The following is a 26,352-nucleotide window of genomic DNA, read 5'->3' as shown; positions in this document are numbered from 1 at the left end:
AAACAACATTTATTTTACTATAATTCATTTTAATGCAAAGATTGCCAAACATAAATCACTTTAACATAAACTTACTTTTCATCAAAATCAAGTTTGCAAAATCAATTTTATTTAAACTCCTATTTATAAACTATAATCCAAACACACTAGTGGTTCACTTTTCAAGTTTCTCTTTTGGGTGCACACCATTTGCTTTTTGTCTCGTCTGGTCACTTTCTAAGTTATTTTTGGAGAAGCTACCCATCCAACGATCCAACCATCACAAGCTCCAAAATATGTTGGATCACTGAGCCATTAGTCGTTTATTTATTTATATTGTTGTAATTAAATTTGGGGACCAACGTAATAAATTAAAAAGCACCTAGGAAGATAGAGCTTGAACCATTTATGTCATGAATTATTAAATTACTTGTCCCCTTGAATACTTCATCAACTTTCTTTTATAAAGTACTCCCTTCTTGATTTTTAAGTTTGACTTGTCAATTTATTTCTTTGGACCAATCTAGTATTTATGGCAGTGCACATTTTGCAATTTCTCTCTCTTAAAAATGAAATCCAATTCAATTTCGGAATGAGTTAAATCTTAAAGTGGTCTCTGAAGTTATACTCGAGACTCATAGTAATTCTTGAAATTAATAGTTACTCATATTCATTCTTGAAGTTGCACTCCTAGATTCAGATTTGTCCTTCCGGCACATTCCATCTACTTGGTAACCGCTAGTTGACGTGGATTAGTAAACTTTTATGGTACAATTTTATCCCTAAATCAAAATAAAAAATTTTAATTCCCAAATTTAATTATCATTCTCTTCTCTATATTAGTAACCCCTCTCTTTTCTTCTCTTCTCTTCTCTTCTCCATAAAGATGTGAACGAGACTACAAATTACAACTTCATTGAAAGCACGCATATATTTTGTTAATTAAAAGTCACATACTATATGTTTGTATTTAACATTTTATGCACTCATTTAACTCTAGTTTAATTAAAATGTTTTACAAAATTCAATTTTATATTTTTATATGATTTTACAAAAATCTATCTCTTGTATTTACGAAATTAAAAAGTTACATCGTTATTATTATATACTACATTACATTTCCTTTCGAATCCTGTTCCAAAATAACCATGCACCATGCTACAACATAATAACTTAGGATCATGTATATAATTTTAATTATATATAGTGGCCATTATAGATAAATTATTCAATTTAATTATAGAAGTGATACTTAGTTTTGTAACTAAAATTTTTAGTAATTGTCAAAATAGTCATTGACTTTCAAAAATAATCAAATTGATCCTTAAATTTATAAATAGTGAATCTTTATTTTTTCCTAATTTAACTGTCATTCACATAATATTAATATTGTTCCTGTGTAGATACCTGAAGGGGAGCTCGACTTCTGGGAGTCGGCGCCGAGTTGTTATCTTCGGTGTCGATCTATGAGACTTGAGAAAGTCCGAGCTTCACGCCTGGAGAGATGTCCCATCGTGCAGAGTGTGAACAAGAAACAAGGGGGAGTGTACCTGCAAAGACACTTCAAAGCTTAAGTTAGTATTGAGAATTCAATCTGTTCTAAGGATGAGATATCATACCTTTATAAACGGAGTAGGATAGGTCGATTATACTGCTGTTGGTCATATGCATTGAAGAGTAGTCAGTAGAGTTTAGTGCATGGTCAGCGTGTCACGAAGGAGTCCAGATCAGTTTTCCGGTGGTGCTAGGTGGATGGAATGTGCCAGAAGAACGAATCTGAGTTTCGGAGTGCAATTTCAAGGACAAATATGGGTAACTTTTAAGTTCAGGGACTACTATAAGACTCGAGTGCAACTTTAGAGACCACTTTAAAACTTATCTCATTAAGAGCGCTTTCTAACAAGTTCCTCTTATCTTAACTCCTCCCATTTATTATTGTCTCTTGGCTTTATTTGACTTCTCTATCATCATTTCCCTTCCTTTCCTTTCCTTTCCTTTTACTATTACATATACTTTCTCTTTTCCTAATAGCGCCTCACTATTTCTCCTATTCACTATCCTTTGTTAATTTGAAAAAATAATGGATCAAAGTGCAATTATTTCCCCTCTACCCTCAAAAAATGTTAGACGTGTTGTATTGTAGACTAGCTAGCTATTATCAGATTTTGCCATTTTGGTATTCTTTGTTTTTGGGATTTGTTCTCTGTTATTGTCAATTTTAAGAATAATTAGAGAGGTAGGACATGCATATTCAAGAATAATTTCAATTCACGATGATCAATTATATATATCATTCCACTCTAATTATTATCGGAGTCCTTTTTGCAAGTACTCCAGACTGCTCGGACGAGGCTTGCAATTGGTGGTACGCTCCTTAGCCAGAACAACCGTGTAGGCACCTCTTGAAGCCACCACTGATCTAAACCTCGGCTCGAGCTCTTGGCAGGAACATTTGGCGCCCACCGTGGGGTCGAAGAGTTTAACTTCACCCACCTCATTATTTTAATTCCTAGCATAACCATATCTGCCTTGTACCTCCTTCTTTCTTTACAGGAAGGGAAGCATAACTGATCTCTCAGAGACTCAACAACACTCATGAACCAATGCCGACCTCATGGCCGCTAACGCCGCCCTCCTAGCAGAAAATCAACGGATGGCTGAGCTGTTAGCAGCAATACAGAACAATGGGGAACGGAAGGTCGACAGCAAAAAAACAAATGCCGATCATCACGAAGAGCATCACTCAGAGTCCAACGGAAAAACAGGGAAAACATCCCCCAAAACCGGAAGACGAAAAACAAACCCGTTTTCCGAAGAAATAATGAGCTTCAAAATGCCTAAGAATTTTACACTCCCTATGACTTTAAAACCGTATAAGGGGATCGGAGATCCTAAAGTCCATGTCAAAAAATTTGAATCTATGATGTTTCCCAATAGCGACTCCGATCCCATACTATGCCGATCTTTTCCAACTTTTTTAGATGGAGCTGCCTTATTATGATTTTCTAATCTGCCTACAGGATCTATAACCAGCTTTGACGAATTCGCCAAGATGTTCATCAATCATTTTGCAGCATCCAAGATCTATGTAAGAGACTTGGACTACCTCAGCACAATTAAGTAAGGACAGCACGAAAGCCTAAAAGACTACATGACATGCTTCACAACAGCAGCCGTGGAGATCCCCGACCTTAATCCAGAGGTGCAGTTACACGCAATCAAGAGCGGCCTACAACCTGGAAAATTCCAAGAAGCCATCGCTATAGCAAAGCCGAAAACATTGGAGGGATTCCGAGACAAAGCCACCGGTCACTCGAGATAGAAGAGTTGTGCGAAACTCGGAGAAATGAACGACCACCGTTCAGGAAAGAAGACGACAAACCCTACAGGTCCCAGAGCAGAGACCCTAAGAAACCTTTCAAACTAGCCCCGAAGTTTGACTCATACACTAAGTTTAATACTAAAAGGGAAGACATAATCAAAGAAATCCTCCACAACAAGCTGATAAAACCGCCGAGCAGAGCAGGTACATACCAAGACCAAAGGTATGTCGACAAAATAAAGCACTGTTCCTTTCACCAAAAGTTCGGCCACACCACGGATGAATGCGTGGTGGCTAAGGACACACTAGAAAGGCTGGCACGACAAGGGTTGCTAGACAAATACATCGGCAGGCAAGTACGTAAAGACCCGTCAACCTCGGCCGAAGTAGAACACCCACAGACAAACGACAAAAAATTCCAATGGCAGAATAGTCAACCACAAAAAAGGCATCAATTAGATTTCAAGAGGGTTCACATGCGGTGGAGAAACAAGCTCGGCCAGGAAAGGAAGCTACAGGACTACGCTAACAGTACAGGACGAAACACACCCTGACGTACCTATACCCAGAATCCCCGACATAACGTTCACAAGCAAAGACTTCGAGACTAAAGCTCCTAACCTCGACGACCCTGTCATCATCTCGGTAACAACCGGGGACCTCCTAATTCAGAAAGTCTTATTAGACCAAGGAAGCAGTGCCGACGTCATGTTTCTATCAACCTTTAAAAAGATGCAACTGAACGAAAAAGTGTTACAACCATCTTCCGGTGAATTATTCGGATTTTCAGGGGAAGGAATCCTTGTTACAAGTTATGTCTGGATGAGGAAGACCCTAGGGGAACCCCCTCACTCAAAAACTTTGGACATCCAATATTTAATTGTTGACTGCTTCAGTCCCTATAATATTATTTTAGGAAGACCATTTTTAAATGCTTTTGGAGCCATAGTCTCCACTATTCACTTGTGTGTTAAGTTTTGTTAAGAAAAATGAGCTATAGTAACAGTGCACTCAGACAGAAAAAGAAGCAAGACAATGCTACAACGCAGGTCTCAAAATACAGCAGACATCGGCAAGAAGGATAAACTCAGTATACAACGCCAGCGATATACCAGACTTTGTCGAATTGGACCCTCAAATAAATCATGAACAAAGACCAAAACTGGCAGATGATCTACACAAGGTAAACTTGATAGAAGACAAGAACCAATCCACTAACATTGGTTCTACTCTACCTGCAGGATACAAACAGCAGATGACAGACCTACTCCAAGCCAATGCCGATCTGTTCGCATGGACCCCGGCCGACATGCTAGGGATAAACCCGGAGGTCATATGTCATAGACTGGCACTCGACCCTAAAGCTCGACCAGTGAAACAAAAGAGAAGGCATCTCGGGAAAGAAAGGACGAAAGCATCAACAAAGTAAACACAAAAACTGATAAGCGCAGGGTTTAATCGGGAAATACAATTCACATCTTGGTTGGCAAACGTGGTAATGGTAAAAAAGAACTCGGAGAAATAGCGAATGTGCGTGGATTTCCTTGACTTGAACCGAGCATGCCCAAAAGACTCTTATCCCTTGCCGAACATCGACAAGCTCATAGACAACACCTCTGGCTATCAAATACAAAGCTTCATGGACGCGTATTCAGGCCATGCACCCCACTGACGAAGATAAAACAGTCTTCATAACTGACCAGGGCAACTTTTGCTACAAGGTCATGCCATTTGGCCTAAAAAACACAGGTGCTACCTACCAACGTTTAATGGACAAAGTTTTTCAGAGACAAATCAGAAAGAACATGGAGTGTACGTGGATGACATGGTAGTCAAGTCAAACACCAAAGAGGAACACCTAGCCGACCTAAAAGAAGTGTTCGATCAATTGAGAAAATACAATATGCGGCTCAATTAAAAAAAATGCGCATTCGGAGTTCAATGAGGTAAATTTCTAGGATTTATGTTAACACACAGAGGCATAGAGGCAAACCCCGACAAGTGTAAGGCAATTTTGGATATGAAGTCGCCATCAACAATCAAAGAGGTGTAGCAACTTACAGGAAGACTAGTCGCCCTGTCAAGATTTCTACCAACAATGGCAGCAAGATTGGACCACTTCTTCAACACACTATGAAAATCAAAGAAGTTCGAATGGACAGAGAAATGCAAAAACGCATTTGCCGAATTCAAACAAATACTCTCATCTCCTCCCATACTGGCAAAACCAAAACCTGGTAACCCGTTATATCTGTATCTTTCAGTATCTGCTAATTCAATTTTATCTGTGCTTGTAAAAGAAATAAGTCGGCAACAGAATCCAGTATACTTCGTTAGCAAGATTCTGCAAAACGCAGAAACACGGTATCCGTCCATTGAAAAACTGGCATACGCCCTAGTAATCACAGCGAGACGACTAAGGCACTATTTTCAAAGCCACAAGATCATAGTACGGACAAACCAACCACTAAGGCAGGTGCTGATAAAACCCGACCTCGCTGGAAGACTAATCAAATGGTCCATCGAGCCGTCAGAATATGATATGGAATATCAAACTTGGAGCTCACTAAAATCACAAGCGTTGGCTGACTTCGTAGCAGGACTAACATCAAACGAAGACATACACCCAGAATGGGAGCTGTATGTGGACGGAGCAGCCAATGAGGACGACAAAGGAGCAGGTATAGTCCTCAAAGATAAAGATGGAATCTCAACCGAGCAGTCAATAAAGTACATGTTTCCGGTTAACAACAACCAATCTGAATACGAAGCACTCCTAGCCGGCATGCACCTAGCAAAAGAGTGCGGAATACAAAACATCAAGGTCTACTGCGACTCTCTTTTGGTAGTCCAACAGGTAAACGACGTATTCTAGGTATGTGAACCTTCCTTAGAACAATATTACTCACAGGTAAAATATTTAGCTCAACATTTCAAACATCTAGAAATAATGCATGTAAATAGAAATGGCAATAATCGAGCCGATGTGTTATCTAAACTAGCTACATCTAGAAAAGTGGGAATACCACCTAGTTTGTCACACATAACATTAGAACAACCTAGCATATGCAACAACCTTGTCATGAGCATGTCGCAGGAACAGAATTGGAGAACACCCTACATCAAATTCTTAAAACATGGAAAATGCCAGAGAAGGAAAAAGCCCGAGGCTCTTTTAGAGGAAAGCAAGTTTCTTCACCATCATAGGAGACGACCTTTACAGAAGAGGCTTCTCCCGACCTTTGCTCAAGTGTCTAGGAGATGAAGAAGCCACCCTAGCAATGGAAGAAACACACGAAGGGATTTGTGGCACACATATTGGAGGCTGAAGCCTTGCAACAAAAATACTAAGAGCAGGGTACTATTGGCTGTCTCGAGAAGGTTCGAAAATGTGACAACTGCCAAAGGTGCTCACCAATTATCCATAACCCAGCCAAGACTTTACATACCATAGAGATCGGATGGCCCTTCCATAGATGGGGGCTTGATATACTCGGCCCCTTTCCCAATTGCCAAGGGACAGGTGAAATTTTTGTTAGTAGCAATCGACTATTTCACAAAATGGATAGAGGCCCAACCACTAGCCAAAATAACGTTGGACAAGGTAAAAGGTTTCGTTTGGAAATTTATCATATGTCGGTATGGACTGCCATGGACATTGTCACTGACAACGGTAGACAATTCACTGATAAAAAAATAGCATCTTTTTTTGCAAAATTTAAACATAAAACACCATTTCTCCTCGGTTGAGCACCCACAATCCAATGGGCTCGCCGAAGCGGCTAATAAAGTCATTTTGCAGGCTCTGAGGAAAAAGTTGACAATAGCTAAAGGACAGTGGGCAGAACTGATACTGAAAATCCTCTGGGGTTACAACACCACCCCACAAAGCTCGACTAAGGAAACACCTTTCAGGTTAATGTTCGGATCCGACACAATGATCCCGGTCGAAATATCCCAAGGGTCAATCAGAACGAATCATCTTGATGAAGACACAAACAACCAAACCAGGAAAACCGAGTTGGACACACTGGGTGAAGTACGAGAAGAATCAAGGATAAGACATGAGGCGATTCAGCTCATGATCCAACGCAAATACAACACAAAGGTCAAACCTCAGATGTTTCAGCAAGGGGACCTCGTTCTCCGACGCCTAGAAGACGTCTGAAAACCACCAGGAGAGGATAAGCTTGCCGCCACTTGGGAAGGCCCTTTCCAAGTTATACTGGTTCATGGCCGAGGTGCATATTCGTTGCAAACCCTAGAAGGAGAAGACCTACCAAATACTTGGAATATTGGTTCATTACGATTGTATCACACTTGAACATTTGTAACCTTTTGAAGATTGGGAGGTACTCTTTTTCCTACCATCGAGGTTTTTCCCATGACAAGGGTTTTATTCGGGGAGGTTTTAACGAGGCTGATCACTTCAAAATCAAAGAAACAAGTCTACTAGACGTCATTTAAACATGCTATCTAAACAAAACAAGCATGCATTCATACTAAATAGAAAGATATGTTGCATACAAAGTCTTACACATTCTCATAACCAAAATACAAAATGAACAATCCAAAAGCTTTAACAAAGTCTACAAAGATAAACTAACATTCATTTATCATTTACATTTTCATCCTGGGCTTCATCCCCATGTTCATCATCAACCAAATTTCCCCGAACAACTATTTTTGTAACGTCAAATCGACTGACATCAAAGTCAGGAGCAAAAAGCAGACACCTAACTCACAGCACAGTCAAACCCGGCAACAAACATTACTATGCCTCCATCCTCTAACTCATGAATTCAAGCAGTCAGCATACCTTTTTCCAAGTCAAACTCCTTCGACTGCTCCTGCAAGGAGCGGATCTGGTCCTATAAACACCTAACACCATTTTCCAAATCTTTCATCCTCTTAGTCAAATCAATAATCACTTCATCTCTCTCAAAAAGCGATTTCTTAAGACGCTTAATTTTCTCAGCATCTTTCCTTTCCTGAGCACCCAAGAGCTCATCACTACGACCAACACAAAGCAGCCTAGTAGCAATAACCTGCCAAAAAACAATATCATCAAAACACCAAAATTTTCCAAGGAAAAAAATCAAATATAAACCAACCTACATATATTGCCCGACAACCTATTTACCAACATCTTTCAAAAGCTAAACATCATGAGCATTCTGGCCGACCTTATCCGACAGGGCAGAAAAAGGAAACTGATCACTAAAAACAGATTCCGAGGAACCCCCGGGTGCAAAGCCGTGCAGTGGCATTTGCCTTCTAACCCCACTCCTGACCCCAGAGCCGGCAGCAACATCGAAACCAGAAAGAATTTTCAGTGAACCTTTCGGCTCAGGACTTTTCCCACTCGACTGAGCGACATCAGCATTATCTTCTTTCAAAACCTTACTCGCAGAAGCATCTTTTCCTTCCTTCTTCTCCAAAAACGACCTCATCTTCGCCGAGGACAAGCTCGGAACCCTTCTACCTAACAGCAAAAATAGAGTAGAAAACATCATCAGCACAACATAAGAATAAACAACACAGGACAAACCCAACGAAAACACTCACCAATGTATTCACTCAACCTATCAGAATCCGTCTCAAACCTAAGAAGCTCGGCAATGGACAGTAACTTCCCAGAAGAAAACACACTAATCAGATACTCCAAAATCAAATCATCCTCCTCTGATCTTTCAAAGGCATCAAGAACTTGCATAAACTCAGGACACCAATAAAGAGGAAACATCTCACCCAATTCATCATTAAGAAAAAAGGAATACTCGATCTCAGAAGAATGATTTTTTACAAACATTTCTTTAAAACTTTTGAAAGAAGATTTAAACAAGAAAAACAAAGCGCACCTTGGATAGCTGCTCAAATTTATCTAGAGACCTCTACGAACTCCTTTGAATTGAAAAAGCGAAAAGAACAAGTTCAATGAGGGAATGTGATTTAAAAACGACATTAGAACCTCAAAACCATGAAAAAAAGGCCCACGAATTAAGATGGAGCTGAGATGGGACACAGTTCAACTGAGCCAAAACCATGCATTCGTAGTTGGTGAAGGGAAGCTTTAAGTTCAACTAAGAAAACAGACAAGTATAAACATAAAAATACGCCCAATTTCCCCTTTTTATCACAGACCCTCTCTTCCCCATTACAAGCAATCAGCTCAATGCCACAACCAGCGTTCTTGCGAACTCAGTCCGAAGCATTAAGTGAAGCAAGCATTTTCAGGTTCTGATAAAGAGACGCATGACACTTAACGTCAGCGTGAACCCATTCATAAAGATCATCTTTAACCTCAACCACTTTATCCTCTTGTTTTTTCATTTTGACACACAAAAGAAAAGAAAGAAGACTACAAGCAAAAGACACTAACCTCTGGATGCCATCTCCCTTTCGCAGAAGTACAATGAAAAAACACAAAAGCCCCAATAGCGTAACATGAATCTCGGGAGCAGTCTGGGATTTAGTCGTCAAACTTAAGTTGGTTTCTACTTTCTCCACATAAATCACCATAGCAGGGGCCTTAAGAAGATAGTAGGATAGGATTGTTGCTACAGCTTCCTTCATTGTTTTCACCTGCGATGGCATCATCTGCCATTGGCTAGGTCCGTGATGCTCAATGCTGTGTCTGATTGCTTGTTCTCTCGCTCCTCACGTTTCCATCGCATTCTTCTTTTCAAACCTTTGATATCTTACCACCATTTCCACACTTGCGTCACCCACCACTATGAACTTCTCGGTTATTTCGATTCTCTTCTTCAGCAATCCCTTACTCTCCAACAAGCTCGCCAAATCCACTCCCAAATCTTCGTCGCGGATGCTCATCATTCCCCCTTCTTGGCCTCCAGGCTCATATCCCTATATTCACGCTTTGGGCTTGTCTCTGATGCACGCAAAGTGTTCAGTTTGGTCCCTTTTGACGAACTCCAGAACCTTCTTCTATGGAATTCCATCATCAGAGCCAATGTCACTTATGGGTATTATGAATTTGCGGTTCAGCTTTATGTTGCCATGCGAAAGCTTGGATTTTTGCCCGATGGGTTTACTCTTCCTCTGGTAATTCGAGCTTGTTCCAATGTTGGTGCCACTGGTCTCTGCAATATTGTCCATTGTCATGTTTTGCAAATGGGTTTTTGGAATCATCTTCATGTGGTTAATGAACTTTTGAGCATGTATGGGAAGCTTGGGAAAATGGAATATGCGTGCCACCTGTTTGATAGGATACTTGTGAGAAGCCTTGTCTCCTGGAATACCATGGTTTGAGTTGCGATCCTGTTGGTGCTTCTAGGATCTTTAAGAGGATGGAGTTGGAAGGTTTGCAACCTAACTCTGTGACATGGACTTCACTGTTGTCAAGCCATGCTAGATGTGGATTTTATGATGAAACCCTTGAGTTGTTTAAGTTGATGAGAACAAGGGGGGTTGAAATCAGTGCTGAAGCATTAGCTGTGGTGTTATCTGTGTGTTCTGATATGGTTGATGTTGACAGGGGCAGTGAAATCCACGGGTATGTTGTTAAAGGTGGATATGAAGATTATTTGTTTGTAAAGAATGCACTGATAGGTGGTTATGGGAAGCATGAACATCTTAGGGATGCTCATAAAGTGTTTTTTGAGATGAAGGCCAGGAACCTAGTAAGCTGGAATGCTTTGATATCAGCTTATGCTGAATCAGGATTGTGTGATGAGGCCTATGCATTGTTTATGAAGATGGAGAAATTGGATAGTTATTTGCTAGTGAGGCCTAACGTCATAAGTTGGAGTGCAGTAATCTGTGGCTTTGCTTCTAAGGGCCGTTGTGAGGAGTCACTTGAACATTTTAGGCAAATGCAGCTTTGCAGAGTAATCACCAATTGTGTGACGATTTCCAGTGTTTTATCAGTTTGTGCAGAGTTAGCAGCATTGAATCTTGGCAGGGAGCTCCATGGTTATGCTATTAGGACTCAGATGGATGACAATATTTTGGTGGGAAATGGTCTGATTAACATGTATATGAAGTGTGGTGGTTTCAAGGAAGGGCATTTGGTATTTGATGATATTAAGGGTAGAGATATAATCTCATGGAATTCATTGATTGGTGGTTATGGAATCCATGGACTTGGCGAGAGATCATTAAGAACTTTTGATGAGATGCTTGAAGCTGGAATGAAGCCAGATAACGTTTCTTTTGTTGCTGTTCTATCCGCTTGCATTGCAGCCATGCTGGATTACTGGATGCAGGTCGCGGCCTTTTCAATCGGATGGCCAGTGAATTTGGGATAAATCCTAATGTAGAGCACTATGCATGCATGGTTGATCTCCTTGGTCGCGCTGGACTTCTGCAAGAAGCAAGCGACATTGTTAGAAACATGCCAGTTGAACCTAATGACTGCGTTTGGGGAGCTCTTCTAAACTCATGTAGAATACACAGAGACAGAGACATTGCAGAATAAACAGAATCAAACATTCTGAACCTGAAGTCAGAAATAACTGGCAGCTTCATGCTGCTTTCCAATATTTATGCTGCAAGTGGAAGATGGGAGGATTCAGCAAGGGTTAGGGTCTCAGCAAAATCAAAAGGGTTAAAGAAAACACCTGGGCAGAGTTGGATTGAGGTGAGAAAGAAATTTTATACATTCTCAGCAGGAAGCATATTGCATTTGTGGCAAGATGAAACTTATGGATCCTTGCGGAATTGACACGTCAAATGACAAGTATAAATAAACGATATAGCTGCCTTAGTCAGCAATGTGTTGATGACGAATCAGAGCTCTTGCTTGTTACAAACTAGTTAGAGGCAAGAAGATTATTTATTTTTTGCACTGGGTCCTCACAGTATATAGTGGAGTTCTTGCTGCAGTGACAATCTCAGTGATCTAATCCGGCTGTGGGTGACTGCATCAACGTCGAATCCAATGATTTCGCCAGCGACAACTCCAGAGATCTGATCCTCATATGATCTTCCAGGTGATTACACCCCTTATCTTTGTTGTGGATTCTCGGGAAATATTTAATTAAACCGGTTGAACCTCTGAACCATTTATCGTATATTCGTCAAAATTTAAATTTGTCTCTCTGAATTTCTTTGTCACCGCATCCTTCAGTCTCGTCAATTTCCATTGGAAAGAACAAACTGTGGAGTTGGAAACCCTCACTGGCGACCATCCCAATCCAAACCATGTTGAGTCTCCACAATGCCACGAATGTTGTTCTCCGCCTTCGTCAAAACCTTTCCGTAAGTTCGCAAGGCTCTTCCACGGAATCACATTCACCATCTTATGATTTTTCAAGGGTTTAGGGTTCTTGTGAGTCTACTTCTAAATTTCTCAATTGGAATACGATTTCGCCAATTTTGTGTTGGTGCAAGTTTGGGGCGTGCGTGCACAAAATATAAACATAGGAGGTGGTGTTGGAGGTGAAATCCCTGATCAGAATCGCCTCCAGTATGCTCTTCAGCATATCCATGGCATTGGGCGTTCCAAGGCTCATCACATTGTCTGCGAGCTCGGTGTCGAAAATAAATACGTTAGAGATCTTAGCAAGAGAGAGTTGTACTCCCTTCGCGAATTGCTTTCCAAGTACTTGATTGGGAATGATTTGGTACCCAATAATCAATGATCTTTGTTATTACTTGTTAGTTATTTAAATGAATTCTTGTTAGTCAGATAGTGTTAACATTTTTTGTTTGGCAACAGAAAAAGTGTGTTGAAAGAGATGTGGGGAGGTTGGTGGGCATTCAGTGCTACAGAGGCATCAGGCATGTCGATGGCTTACCCTGTCGAGGCCAGCAAACTCATACCAATGCCCGCACCAGGAAGAGCAGGCCTACTTGGAGGGGAACAAGATGAAGATGAATATTGCTGCTTGTGATCAATCAACAGATGAGTTGTGTTTTAGTCTTTTAGCTCGGCTATGAAAGCTAATTGAATAAGTTCTTATTTTTATGGAAGTTGATTAGTAACAGTTTATTGTCTTTAAGTTGGTACTGTCAATCATTTGTGCTGATTGCATAGGTGTTTTTTCTCTATTTCCCTATCTGCTTGAAGAACTATGAATCATCTTGAAGTGGAATTTGAGTTCCTACCAATTTATGAAGGTTCAACTTAGAACTTCTTTTGTGTCTGTGGTTCCGAATATTCCAGTTCATTGATCGAGTGCAATTCTATCTTTTCATATTCTTCCTATATGCTGGTAATCCAAAGTAATCCTTTTTATTTTTTTACTTTTTGTGTTCTTATATCTTGTGTTGTAGAATTCAACAAAGTTATGGCAATTGAAATTGCTACCGAATACCCCCAATTGAGGTTGGTTAAACATAACCTTGGTTAATAGACTATCAAATGAGGTAGCGGATGGTGCTAATATTGTTTTTTGGTGTTCTAGATATTGAAGAACTATATTGAGATCCATATATTCTTGAGCTGTATGGACAGGGTATACTATTTTTTCTAGTGTCAATAAGTGCAGTTATATGATCGATCACATGGAGTAATAGTAGGGATCAGTGTGACCATGAAATAGTAGTGCCATGAAGAGCCATGTATCACTCAAGAAAAAGAATGCACTTTTATAATTTTCACCGTATTTTGTACTTTAAAGTTTAAACCATTTGATAGAACAGAAATGCTTTTGCGGACACTCCCCATAGGGGATTCCAATATGAGACAACCGTACAAATGACGAGAGGTGTATATTTCAGTTTTCAATGCGAGTCACACTTCCTCAACTAACGAAATTTTGCATCAGAAATGGAATTTACATGAATTCTGGTTGACCCGAACTAATGAGTTTCTTTACACTATCCTGAGCAGCCTCATTCTGATCTCTCCACCATCTCTGGAAAAAGGCCTGCATTGAGGAAAGAAATATTTCAAGAAAAAGTTTGAAAAGGGTCTATTTCATCAAATGAACATGAACATACAGTCACATGGCATGTTCAGGTATAAAACAGTGGCTTAGTTTAGGTGATAACTGATAAGCAACCTTGACTCTCAAAATTTGAATAATCCTGCATGAATAGACTACATACAAAATAAAAATAAGAAATAAAAGTTATATATATAGCCAGTGCAGAAAAAGGGATGAATAGAAAACTTGTAACAGCACTATGTTGGACCTAAAAAACCAACTTTTTCCAGTTATATATTTTCCTCTAGGAGGAAGTAGATGCAGCAATATAATCCAAAAAGACATAGTCACATGAGCAAGAAATGAAGTCACACACACATACAAATTAAAAAAATATATATTAGCTTACTTGCTCAACGTAGATAAACTTTCGATTCTTATCAGCCAAAAGAGCTTGAACAACAGAATCCAACACATTTTGCACACAAGCCCCCTACACAAAATTTGTTTAAAAAATTACTCAGAACAACAGAGTGATCAAGGAGATTAAATTCAAACAAAATAACCATCCTCTAATATAAGCATTTGGTTTTAGACTATAGTAGTTACTGCCACTCTAGTGCAAAGATTCTAACATACACATACGCATTCATTTCAACAAATATAAAAAGGCTAAACAACAAAACCAGATATTAGATAACTGGATAATTCATAAAATGCATTCTGTGATGAGTTTAGCCATAGGTTTATTTAATATTCACTGGATTCTGAGGTTGATATCATTCTGTAGAGAAATATGCTAGCACCTTTGATTATTTTAATCAGACTTCCAGTACTTTAAATTAGGGAAACATTTTTAATTTCTTGAAATGTGCTGAATAGATTATCGATGGAACAATCAATGAGAATGGGTGCTTACTGATTAAAGCTACACATGTTGGATCAGATACTTCACTTTCTCAAATTGTTCAGCTTGTAGAAATCGCTCAACTAGCTAAGGTACCAGTTCAAAAGAATGGATTAAAGGGATAGAGTGTTATCAGGAGACGCTAGGTTTCGCTTCGGAATTGAAATAAACTTTTTTTCCTTAACGCTCGCAATGGTGAATCAATCATTCGATCTCTTTTTCCCTTTCCTTTTGTTGCGAAATCAGTTTCAATCAACAGACACATTCTTCAAAAGTTCACTGGAAAAAAAAAATAAAAAAAAATAGAAGTACCTGAATTGAATTGTTAGAACCAACATAGTACTGATCAACGGTATTCAACTAACCAACATCGTCGTGTGTATGAGCAACGAGATGAACGTTGAGCTTCCCAGGCACCACGCCCTGCGAGGTGTTATACGCTATGTACTTTGATTCCACACACAGGAACAGTATTGTTCCTAGAAACAAAATTAGCAGTTCGTTCGCCATCGGAGATCGTGCCACTGCTCATCAAACTCACTTCTGTGTATTCTCGAAGAAGGGTTTAATCAGTTGAAGGAAGAGTTCATTTGACTTCATTTATGTGTGGTCTGTGGTTTCTGTCCTTTTTCTAATATTATTTTTTATTGAAAAAAATTAGAGAAAAGGACAAATAGGTTCCTGATCTTTTGTTCTGTGGACATTTTTGTCCCTGACCTTCACAAAACTTGGACGGATCAGTCCCTGACGGAGGCATTTGGACGGAGGGACTGATCTGTCCAAGTTTTGTGAAGGTCAGGGACTTAAAAGGTATTTTTCAATGGTCAGAGACAAAAATGTTTGCAGGACAAAAGGTCAGGGACTTATTTGTCCTTTTCTCAAAAAATTATTAGTTTGCCTTTGTGAAAAACTCAAAACTGGATAAGGGGCCGCGGCCAGGGTAACTTAACGGTAGAGTGTTGTTGGTCTCACCTATGAAATCTCACACTTGAAATTCAAACTTTAGAGTATAGTTGTTAGAACCGAACCGGTGATCAAATCGATCAGGTTACTGAGTTACTGGATTATTGATTTAATCGGTAGGTTACTGGTTGAACCGATTGACCCGGTCCTATGTAAATAAAAAATAAAATATAATAAAAAAATTAAAATACATATTTTCACTATCATTTTTAAAATATCTAACTATTTTAAAATAATATAAAACAGAAACAATAAGTATTTTGTTAATTTTACTCTACCATAAATATTTTTATTTTTTTTATATTAAAATAACTATTATTTTCGAATTTTAATAATTTATTAATTAGTTTATATCTATTATACTATTATATACTACAAGTATTTATTGAAAAATAACATTAATAGATATTATATAATTATAAAAAAAATAAATGAATTTATAATTATTGTTAAATAAAAATATAATTAATTTAAGAATGAATGAGTTTATAACTAAAATTAAAATAAATTAAATAAAAATAAATTATTTGCTGAAAGATATTTATATATATTTTAATTTGCATATATATTGATAACAAGTTTAACAGCCTGGTGGTTGTGAGTATCATGTTTTTTCTTGATGAAGGGGGTTCGAATCCCAGTTTGTTTGATCGATTTGCACCGATTCATTATCTCATCCGGTCAAATCATCGAATCGAATCGGTTTAAAATTCGGTTCATCAGTTTTTTGGTCGAATCGGTCGGTCCGATCCGATTTTGCTAACAATGCTTTAGAGGAGACAAATTCTATTCCTTTTAGAAGTTATTTTTATTAGCAAAATAAACTTTTGGTTATCATTTTCTTAGTTTACCCTAATTTTTTATGATTGACTGCCTGTCCTTGGTGAAAATGTTGTTAACTCTTTCTTTTTCTGTTTTATTGTTTCTTCATTTTTTTTCCTTTTCCTCAAAGTTGGTTCGTTTTGCAATGTTTAACTGCATTTCTTTCCATCCCTTTTGAAATTCTGTGTCGCGCATTACCCTCTATATATTTGAAGTTTCCCCCTCAAACTCTGTCTCAAAGTTTCTCTCTTTTTCTTCTTTTCTGTTGCTGTGTTCATTTTCCTGTTGAAGTGTTTGGTGTTCTACTTGTCCATTCATTGTTCAGTGTTAATCTCATTGCACTTGATTGAGATAACACAGTTTTCATTTTGGTTCTGTTGAATGACCCCATAATTTGTTCTTGTGAAACTATTAAAGCATCAAAGGAAATTTAGCTTCTTTGGTTATTATTAAGCCATGGAAGAGATATTTGTTCCATTTCGTGGAATAAAGAATGATCTTCAAGGAAGATTCATGGGTTACAAGCAAGATTGGATTGGTGGTCTCAATGCTGGTTTCAGGTGCTTCTTTCTTGTAATATAAAGATTCTCGCTTTTATTTTATTTTATTTTATTTTATTTTATTTATTTATTATACTTTGATATTTTTTCTGGGACAAAAATGGAATGTTAACTTGGTACTACATACATATTTTTTGCTTCAGCAATTCCAGATATTTCATTTGGAGAACAATTGGAAAGAGATACAGGTACATGAAAGTCCTAGTTACGTTTCTATTGATTTTCTTACTGATCTCATATGTTTGTTGGATTTGATCCAAGTGTGGAGTCTTGTTTAATGATAGCTGAATGGATTAATTAAGAAAGATTAATGCGGTAAGCTGTAAGCCTCAAGTGTGATCATGTGCATTGTTCCAACAATTTCCAGATGGAGGCCAGCCTCTGTTGATTCTCGGAGTTGCGGAACCAACTGTGATTATGTGTACATTCATGTTCAATTTCGCTAAAAGTAGACCGGATTTGGGTTCTTTGCTCTTTCTGGCGTGGAGTGGATGGTATAGACTTCTTACTTTGTGATTCAAAAGTGTTTGTTTAACTCATTTTGTCATAAAATCACTTTCTTTAGCTAAAAGAAGTTTGTTTTCACATGTTTGGATGATTTTCTTTCTTCAAAAAATATTGAGCTAGGAAAAGAAAAATCTTTCAGCTTCTTTTGCACGAAAAAATAAGTTTTCGGCTTTTTCAATCATATGGAAGATTTGAGCTGTACCTTTTCAGGTTCTCGTCAATCATTTATGCTCTTTGTTTTAACTTTTCCCGCAAACACTCTTAAGCTTATTTGCCTGGTGAATTCATTGTATGTGCAGGGTATGCTTGTGGACAGCAGTTTTCTTGTTCCTGTTGGCTATCTTGGGAGCTTGCTCCATCATCAACAGGTTTACGCGCATAGCCGGGCAATGCTCTTCATGCAAGAGGCTATTAGGGTAAGAGGCATAACTTTTCTGCTTTCTCAGTATCTCAAATAAAATTTTTGAGGTCTAATGATTATGTACTTGTTGAGTATAGTAATGGAAAATAACATGCTATGTGATACATATGTATTTGGATGGCAATTGATTCAAGATGCTGTCTAATTTGGCTTAATAGGGACTCATAAATGAGTTTAATGTACCGGAAAGAGCAAATCCAGCATCACCTGAGTTTCAACCCTCATGGAGATCTGGAAATGGCATGTTTGCTTTGGTTCTGTCCTTTGGCCTACTGCTTACAGCATTGAGAAGCCGAAAAGCAAGGTCTTGGCGGTATGGTTCAGGTATTGATTTTCTTTTCTGTATAGTCAATTTGTGGATTGTTGACAGAAAGTTGCAAGAAATAGTAAGCACTTCCATTAGGATATTCTTTAATCATGTTTCAATTAGTTCTTATAAGATTTATTTTCCCTCTAATTGCAGGATGGTTAAGGAGCTTTATAGCAGATTATGGTGTCCCATTGATGGTTCTGTTATGGACTGCTGTTGTTATATACCAGCTGGTAGTGTTCCAAAAGGAATTCCTAGCCGTCTCTTAAGTCTGAATCCATGGTCCCCGGGTGCATATGAGAACTGGACTATCATAAAGGCATGATTACTTGAAAATCCCAGTTTTTTTGCTGCTACAATATGTGATTCAATTAGCCACTAATGCATTTATCAAGTTACGCGAGATGCTTATGCATTAGACTGCCCCTTTTAGAGTTTTACATTGACATCTAATTACATGTTGTCCGTTTTAGATAGCGTTTGGTGTCGAAATTAACTGCTTTTGTCTAATTAGATGTTAGCTTAAAAGAGTTTCTACACTAACTCAGTTCATAGAAATTTACCTAACATGTCTATATAAATTTGCTCACAAAAAATCACCTACAGGATATGCTGGATGTGGCAATTATGTATATCATTGGAGCATTTATTCCTGCAACAATGATTGCTGTGCTTTATTATTTGATCATAGTGTGGCATCTCAGCTTGCTCAGCAGAAAGAATTCAATCTAAGAAAGCCACCTTCTTTCCATTATGATTTTACTTCTTTTGGGATTCATGGTACATTATCCTCCTTGCTCTTTTCATCTCTTACATGTATTTAAATTCTTTCAGTTCTTTGCTATTTATCCTAAAGCTCTTCGCTTTCGCCTTGCAGTCAGATTCATTTAGATTCCATTTGAAGTTCTTTAATGTATGAGAGGTTATATTATGTGGTCTAATTGGAATTCCCCCATCAAATGGTGTGATTCCACAATCTCCAATGCATACCAAAAGCTTAGCTACACTAAAGCACCAGGTAGATATGCAGCTTTCCAGTTTTCTTGTATTGTAGAGCTTTAGCTTCACCATGATTAGGAGTAAAATGATAAAGCAAAATCAGAAGCAGAATATATAATGTTTTCTTGATATCGTTTCGTCATGTTTGTTACTTTGTAGTGATAATCATTTTGGTGATTGTCAGATACTTAGAAACCAGCTTGTCGCAACGGCTAGAAGTTGTATAACAAAGAAGTCAAGCTTGGGACAACTATATGAAAGCATGCAAGAAGCTTACCAGCAGATACAAAGCCCTCTAGTTCACCAGGAACCTTCTCGAGTATGCAGAATTGTTGTCTTTTGTTAGTTACCCTTGCTGTCTCACCAATGGCATGAATAATCTTCAATTCTGGACATATGGAAGTTGATAAAAAGTTCTTGGGCATTGGATTCTTAATTTCTGCCATGTGGTTTGAAAATTCCCTAGCCTAAGATGGATTCAATAGATCTTCATTTTATTGTTTTGACAGGGGTTAAAAGAGTTGAAAGAGTCAATGATTCAATTGACATCAAGCATGGAGAGTATGAATGCTGCAATTGATGAGTCAGTATTTGATGTCGAAAAGGAAATCAATGACATGTTGCCTATCGAGGTTAAAGAACAACGAGTGAACAACTTACTCCAATCTTTGATGGTAGGGGGATGCATAGCAGCAATGCCAGTCCTGAAAATGATTCCAACTTCTGTACTCGGGGGTTATTTCGCTTTCATGGCCATTGAAAACTTACCCGGGAACCAGTTCTGGGAACACATTTTACTAATTTTCACTGCTCCGAGCAAAAGATCCAAGTATTGGCCTAAACACCATTTCAACTCCCCAGAAAATTCATTTGAGTTTCATTCTCTAACTTGCTTTTTTGCTCTTTTCTCTTCGGTTTTTTTTTTTTTATTTTTTTCAATAAAGACACAACTTACATTGAAACAGCACTGTTCACAAGAATTGCAGCATTTACGATCTTCCAGACTGTGTACTTGATTGTTTGTTTTGGTATCACATGGATTCCAATTGCTGGGGTTCTGTTCCCTCTTATGATCATGCTTCTTGTTCCTGTAAGACAATACATTCTGCCCAAGTTTTTCAAAACCGCGCACCTCCAAGATTTAGATGCTGCGGAATATGAAGAAGTACCCGCCACACCGTTCGACCAAGCCACAGTAAGATTTATCTCTATCATCATACTGCATTGAACTTAAATGATTCTTGCATTGAAATGGCGAAAATTGCATACCAATATGTGTGAAATGGCTTTCTTGTTGCTTTTGGCCAATCTGTGACATAACCTCATGTATTCAATGCTTGCTCGGATTCTGCAGGAGGGAGACTTGGGCAAGACAGCTTCCTTCACAGATGATGGAGAGATTCTAGATGGTCTAATTACTCGAAGCCGGGGTGAGATAAGGTGCATTTGCAGCCCAAAGACAAGGAGCTCCACTCCACCAACTGGAGAGATGGCAAATTTTCAGAGAAGTTCGAGCTTGCCAGATAGAGTATACAGCCCTCGGATAAGAGAATTAAGAGGAAATCACAGCCCTCAAGGTGCTGATGGAAAAGGACCATTTAGTCCGGCTGAAGCAAGGGACTCCGATCTGAGTAACGGTGGTTGAATGCTATAGGTCTAGCTACATAACACATTCAATTGCAAGGATTGCTTGGAAAGCTGGCAAGATCCTTGTTCCATGTAAACATCTCAATCTTGGCAAAGCCAATTGTTGTTTCGGATTATTTAGTTGGGATATTGTAAAAGTCATTCTTTCTTGTCCTATCCCTTTTTTTTTTTTTTTCAATTGTAAGGCAAGAATGGTTAGTATCTTTTTTTTTTGTTAGTCCTTCAGTCTTGTTCTTTTACATTATGTTTGGTCTAAGGAAAAATAATTACTTTTTATTTCGTTTGGATGATAAAGAAAATAGAAAGGAAAAAAATTTTGGTGTGATCTCACTAAAAAATTTTCATCCATTATAAGCAAGAAAACAAGGAGGAAAATGTTATTTTTTGTGTATTTATAATATTATCCATAGTTCTATTATTATTAATAATTATCAATATAAATTTAGTTTTAATAGTTTTAATATATTATTATAATAGAAATTTACATTTAAACATTATATATGTATTAGATAAATAATTTAAATCAAATATATAAAATTATAACATTTTACAATATTTATAAAATACAATAAAACATAAACAAATAAAAATATTTATACTTTATTTTATTATAAGAGTATTAATATAATTTTATATTATTATGGTTTCTTTTTTTTCACTTTTTTTTCTATCTAAACAAAAGAAAATTTTCTTTTTATCTATTTTCTCTTTATTCAAACAACACACAATTAACTCTACATTTTCTTCTATTTTCTCTTCTCTCATTTTCTTTCCTTCTATTTTCTTTTCTATATCCAAACAAAGCCTTAAAAATGGTGACTCAAGCATGGGCTGACTGCTGAAACCTTCGTTATTTCACAAACTAATTTCACTCAAGTCCCAATAGGCTAATACCCCGCATGCAAGGCTTTGGTCTAATGGTCAATCATGTATGCCTTGTAATAAGTGCACCTAAGTTCAAGACTTAGCTAGGCTAAGTAGTGGATGGAATCCTTATGTATTGTATGTGTGTGGTGTGAGTGAGTTTGTAATGCTGAGGATTGGAAGTTGTCCAATTCATTTGACCAAAAAAAAATAAAATCCCAATACCCCATGCTTGGTTTCACATGATAAAAAAAAGTACAAATACAACAAAACATTCTAAAATCTAAACCATAAAGACCAGTATCAATTAACCACCTAAACTATTAGAAATCCAGAAATAAAAATGTCATACATTGGAACATAATGCCACGATATCTTGAAGGAGACTTCACCTTGGGAATCTTTTAATGTATAATAGACAAGGTCATTTGACAGAACATAAAATGTAAATTTAAGAAACTTTAGAACTCGACATGAATAGCACAAGTAAAAGAGAAAAAACCACCATGCTATTTTCTACAATTTTATTTTATTTTTTTCACGAATATAACAATCTCTCCAGCCCTTTGGAAGGTTCGGCCAATGGATGATCTGCCAAACCTTGCATTGATGAAGGGATTGAATCATTAAGAACAGAGCCAACTAAACTGCTTTAGGACTCTTGCTAAATTTACGACCAGATAGTTGCTCTGACTCATATAGTATGTGGTTGATAAGTCCCCTTGCTGCACTGCAAAACCAAGGGAAATAATATATCATTTTGCACCCAGAATCACTGGTGGTATGCATATCAGTAATAACTCCCACATTCATGTTCATGTTGATATCAGCCGTGTATTATCTGCTGGAATTAAAGAAGAAAAAAGCGAGGAATCTAGAATACTTGCTCAACAGTCAACATGGATACACTATATTAAAGCACATCCTTACTTATCCTTTAACTGCTGAATCTTTTCAGGATCTGTCTCGTGCATGTTTTGCTTAAACTGTTGTCTCACCATATCAACAAGAAGCTGTGTGTTATGTTGCTGCAATTGCATGCAAATACACAATGTAATCAATTTCATAAATCTTATCTTTCTAACATGCATATTAGATATCTAGCACAAATCTGGAGGGAGTACACTACTAGCCGTGAAAGGACGTTAACCAGTATAAACAAGAATACCATGATCATAGGTAATGTGAATGAAAAAAAGAAAAACGGATGAAACATACATGTGTGATGCTCATTAAGCTTTCATCAGAATTAAAATTGTGCACCTTTAAAAGTACAATCGCACTTCAAACTCAAAGAAGACAAATTTCTTCAGACATACTCCTATTATCCTATTTACTTAACGCATTAAATATTAACAAGACGGATCAGTTATATGAATGTATTAAATATAATACTCAACCAACAAATATGCAATCCACCGTTGATGTTATAATTTTCTTTTGCTCAACTACTCTCATCATGGGCTAAATACTATGTGATGTGAGTTCCCTTAATGAAAAAGGTAAAGCATCTCATATGTTTAGAAGCCACATAATACTAGTACTATATTACTTTCTTCTTCTTTGAATAACCACGAAGATTATATACTGAATCAACATGCAGTCATCCTACATGTTGAATCTTTACATACAATAGTAGTGAGCATCAAATAAAATGTTTTTTGAAAACATAGATCGCAAACTTGAGACACTAATGTTAATTTTCCTCAGCAATAAAATTCACCATGGCTACACAAGAAACCCATCATTTCTAAAAGCGAGAAGATCACGTACCCGATGGCCAATATACTTAGCTCTTCGTAGGCATTCACGGTAAAGCTGAACAAACAAAAAAAGCAGATATTTTTATCAGCAAAGAAAAAGGTCCCAAATTTCAAACACAAGCACATAGATTCCACTAAAAAGGAAGCATCAGAAAGTTTAGTCAGTGACCCTAATGGCATTGTTGGCCAGCTCAGGAGGCAGTGCTGTTTGAAGAGACGGCATTTTCGGCGAAAACTACCCAACCCTGCGAAACGAAACCAAACAAGTTAAGTCCTTCAACGTCACATAAACCAAGAAATTTTAAACGTATATTCCAAGAAATGATGAATAAACCAAACGTGAGAGCGGTTTTCACATAAACTAGAAGTTAGTGGACAGAGTTACATAATATAAAGCTGTCAAAATTATTATGACAACTACATACATCAACTAAGAAGTAAGAACTTTAACCCTTTAGCCCCAAAACAATCAATTAAATATAATTACAGTTCAATGAAGCCCTGTTTGCATTACAATTATTTACAAATGTTGAGTAATAATAACATGAAAAGATAGTTACTAGCTAATGAAGTCGAACAGAGAAGGCATGGTAGATTGGTAGTAGTATCACTGTAAATGTTTTAGTACATCCGGTGGCCACAAAATCTTACTGGAATATGATGTGTAATTATATAATTATATAATTTAACAGCATGAGAAGAGGATGGCCACAAAAAACTTAATTTCAACTTCAAATAGTAGAACTCCCCAAAAGAGTTGTTACTGACAAATTTGGTACCAATTTTATGTACCGGTTCATCGCCAAACCCCAATTTTTCCTCTCTCCCGATTCAATCCCTTTCCAACTCTCACATACCCACAAACCAAAGGTTCCAAAAGTTTCATCTTTTTCATCCAATCCTTCAATGCCCTAAGCTCTAATCGCTAACCCCATTTTCCCCTTTTCTTTTGTTACAGAAATTCAGTGGGTTTCGTCTGTTCCCATTTTTCCCTAATCACACTGAACCTGAAATTTCAATAGCAACAAGTAATCCCTAATCACACTAAACCTGAAATTTCAACAAACATTCCAAAACAGCAACAAGTAATCCCTAATCCCTAAACAAAAATTTCAATAATGATTTCATTTTCATTTTTATCAGCAGCAAAAAAATTTCAACAAAACTTTCAGAAATTAAAGAAAAAGCAGCAGCTCAAAATCAGCAAATTAGCAATTTCACCATTTCACATTAAAAATCAGCAAACAGAGGCTCTAGGGAGAGAAGACGGAGACACGAACAAGAACCGAAAAAGTGAAAGCACAAAGCAGTGACACTAACCTTCGACGGAGACACGGACGGCGACCAGGGAGACGTCGGCGAGCGGCGACACGGCGGCAAGCTGCTCCAAGCCAACAAAACAGAGAAGCCACAGAGGATGGACGGATGAAAGGGGGAAGCAGAACGCCGAGCTACAAGAGAGGGCCTGGCCACGGACGGCGCCGACGGCACGGACTGCGGCAGAACCGTTGCAGAATGCAGAGAGAGCCTAGGTTAGTGTTGGGGGTGACTGGGTGGTGAGTAAAGGCAACGTTGGTTTTTTTTTATATTTAAAACGGCGCCGTTTTTGGAGACCCGTGGTCCGGTCAAACCAGCAGGTTTCCGGCCCGTTCAGAGGTTTTGCAGTGGTTCGCGAAGGGACAGTTTTTAGAGGATGACCGGACCGTTTTAACGCCAGTTTCCAATTGAACTATTTAAAAGATAAAATCAATATAATTTATTAAAATTTGGATTATATTGATTTCATTTTATTTTTCAATCGAATCAATTTTGATTTAAATGATAAGAATTTGTATTGTATTAATTTGAATTTATTTTTTCATCCAATCTAATTTAACTATTGTGATTTAGGTTTGATCAATTTATTGACATTTAAAAAAATTATTGAACATTTTAAATTACAAAATTTTAAAAATTTAAAATTTGGATGGACATAAACCAATCAAATTTCAAAGTTTTGAATTTTTGTAATTTAAATTATATTGTATACAAATTTTAAATTTTAAAAGTTTTTTATTTAAACATTTTGAATGATGTTTTTTTTTTAAAATTGAATCAACTAATCCAATCCAATCCAATCCAAATAACAATGATTTGAATAAGATAGGAGTAAAAATTAAATTTAAATTAAATCAATACAATAAATATCATTATCGTTTGAATAAGATTGAAAAATAAACTAAACCAAGATAATCCAAACTGTATTGCAAATATTTTTTTAGTTTTCAGAAGTAAATAATAAAGTGCAAAAATGTAAATAATTTGAAAAACATAAGTAAAAGTATAAATTTCATTTATTTAAAAAAGTCACTTAATAGAATATTTATAGAACTATTTTTTTTCAAAAATATTATGTGTATATAAAAATCAACAGTAAATTACTTACATAAAATAAAGGGCGAAATACTATAATA

At 37.3% G+C, this 26,352-nt stretch overlaps 1 protein-coding gene, 2 long non-coding RNA genes and 2 pseudogenes across 3 annotated transcripts; 2 read left to right on the top strand and 3 right to left on the bottom strand.

Annotated features, from left to right (window-relative positions):
• Positions 1-7,776: 7,776 nt before the first annotated feature.
• On the bottom strand, positions 7,777-11,887 carry LOC112775766 (uncharacterized). The gene is made up of 4 exons (XR_011876946.1): positions 11,763-11,887; positions 9,684-11,627; positions 8,449-8,786; positions 7,777-8,349 (listed from the first exon to the last, which is right to left on the bottom strand). It is a non-coding gene; the product is annotated as an uncharacterized lncRNA (long non-coding RNA).
• On the top strand, positions 9,923-13,410 carry LOC112778229 (putative pentatricopeptide repeat-containing protein At1g17630; annotated as a pseudogene).
• Positions 13,411-13,829: 419 nt separating this feature from the next.
• On the bottom strand, positions 13,830-15,661 carry LOC112775767 (uncharacterized). Its single transcript, XR_011876945.1, has 4 exons — positions 15,409-15,661; positions 15,056-15,322; positions 14,546-14,629; positions 13,830-14,136 (listed from the first exon to the last, which is right to left on the bottom strand). It is a non-coding gene; the product is annotated as an uncharacterized lncRNA (long non-coding RNA).
• A 1,530-nt stretch (positions 15,662-17,191) lies between these two features.
• Positions 17,192-21,409, top strand: LOC112776497 (probable boron transporter 2; annotated as a pseudogene).
• Positions 21,410-22,510: 1,101 nt separating this feature from the next.
• LOC112776496 (uncharacterized) lies at positions 22,511-25,637 on the bottom strand. The gene is made up of 5 exons (XM_025820683.3): positions 25,220-25,637; positions 24,069-24,144; positions 23,910-23,954; positions 23,067-23,164; positions 22,511-22,866 (listed from the first exon to the last, which is right to left on the bottom strand). The coding sequence occupies exons 2-5, from the start codon at positions 24,120-24,122 to the stop codon at positions 22,779-22,781; spliced, it is 285 nt and encodes a 94-aa protein (XP_025676468.1). The 5' UTR covers positions 24,123-24,144; positions 25,220-25,637; the 3' UTR covers positions 22,511-22,778.
• Between the last annotated feature and the right edge of the window lie 715 nt (positions 25,638-26,352).

Source organism: Arachis hypogaea, chromosome 19 (genome assembly GCF_003086295.3).
Source record: "Arachis hypogaea cultivar Tifrunner chromosome 19, arahy.Tifrunner.gnm2.J5K5, whole genome shotgun sequence".
NCBI classification, from domain to species: Eukaryota; Viridiplantae; Streptophyta; class Magnoliopsida; order Fabales; family Fabaceae; genus Arachis; species Arachis hypogaea.
This window is presented reverse-complemented; position numbering and strand designations above follow the sequence as displayed.

What these genes read in the sequence shown, in the direction of transcription:
- LOC112776496 (XM_025820683.3), bottom strand. Translation starts at nt 24,122, where the DNA reads ATGCCGTCTCTTCAAACAGCACTGCCTCCTGAGCTGGCCAACAATGCC. An exon ending in TGGCCAACAATGCCATTAGG is followed by an intron (nt 23,955 to 24,068) that starts GTCACTGACTAA and finishes TTGTTTGTTCAG; the next exon opens with CTTTACCGTGAATGCCTACG. An exon ending in ATTCAGCAGTTAAAGGATAA is followed by an intron (nt 22,867 to 23,066) that starts GTAAGGATGTGC and finishes TTGGTTTTGCAG; the next exon opens with TGCAGCAAGGGGACTTATCA.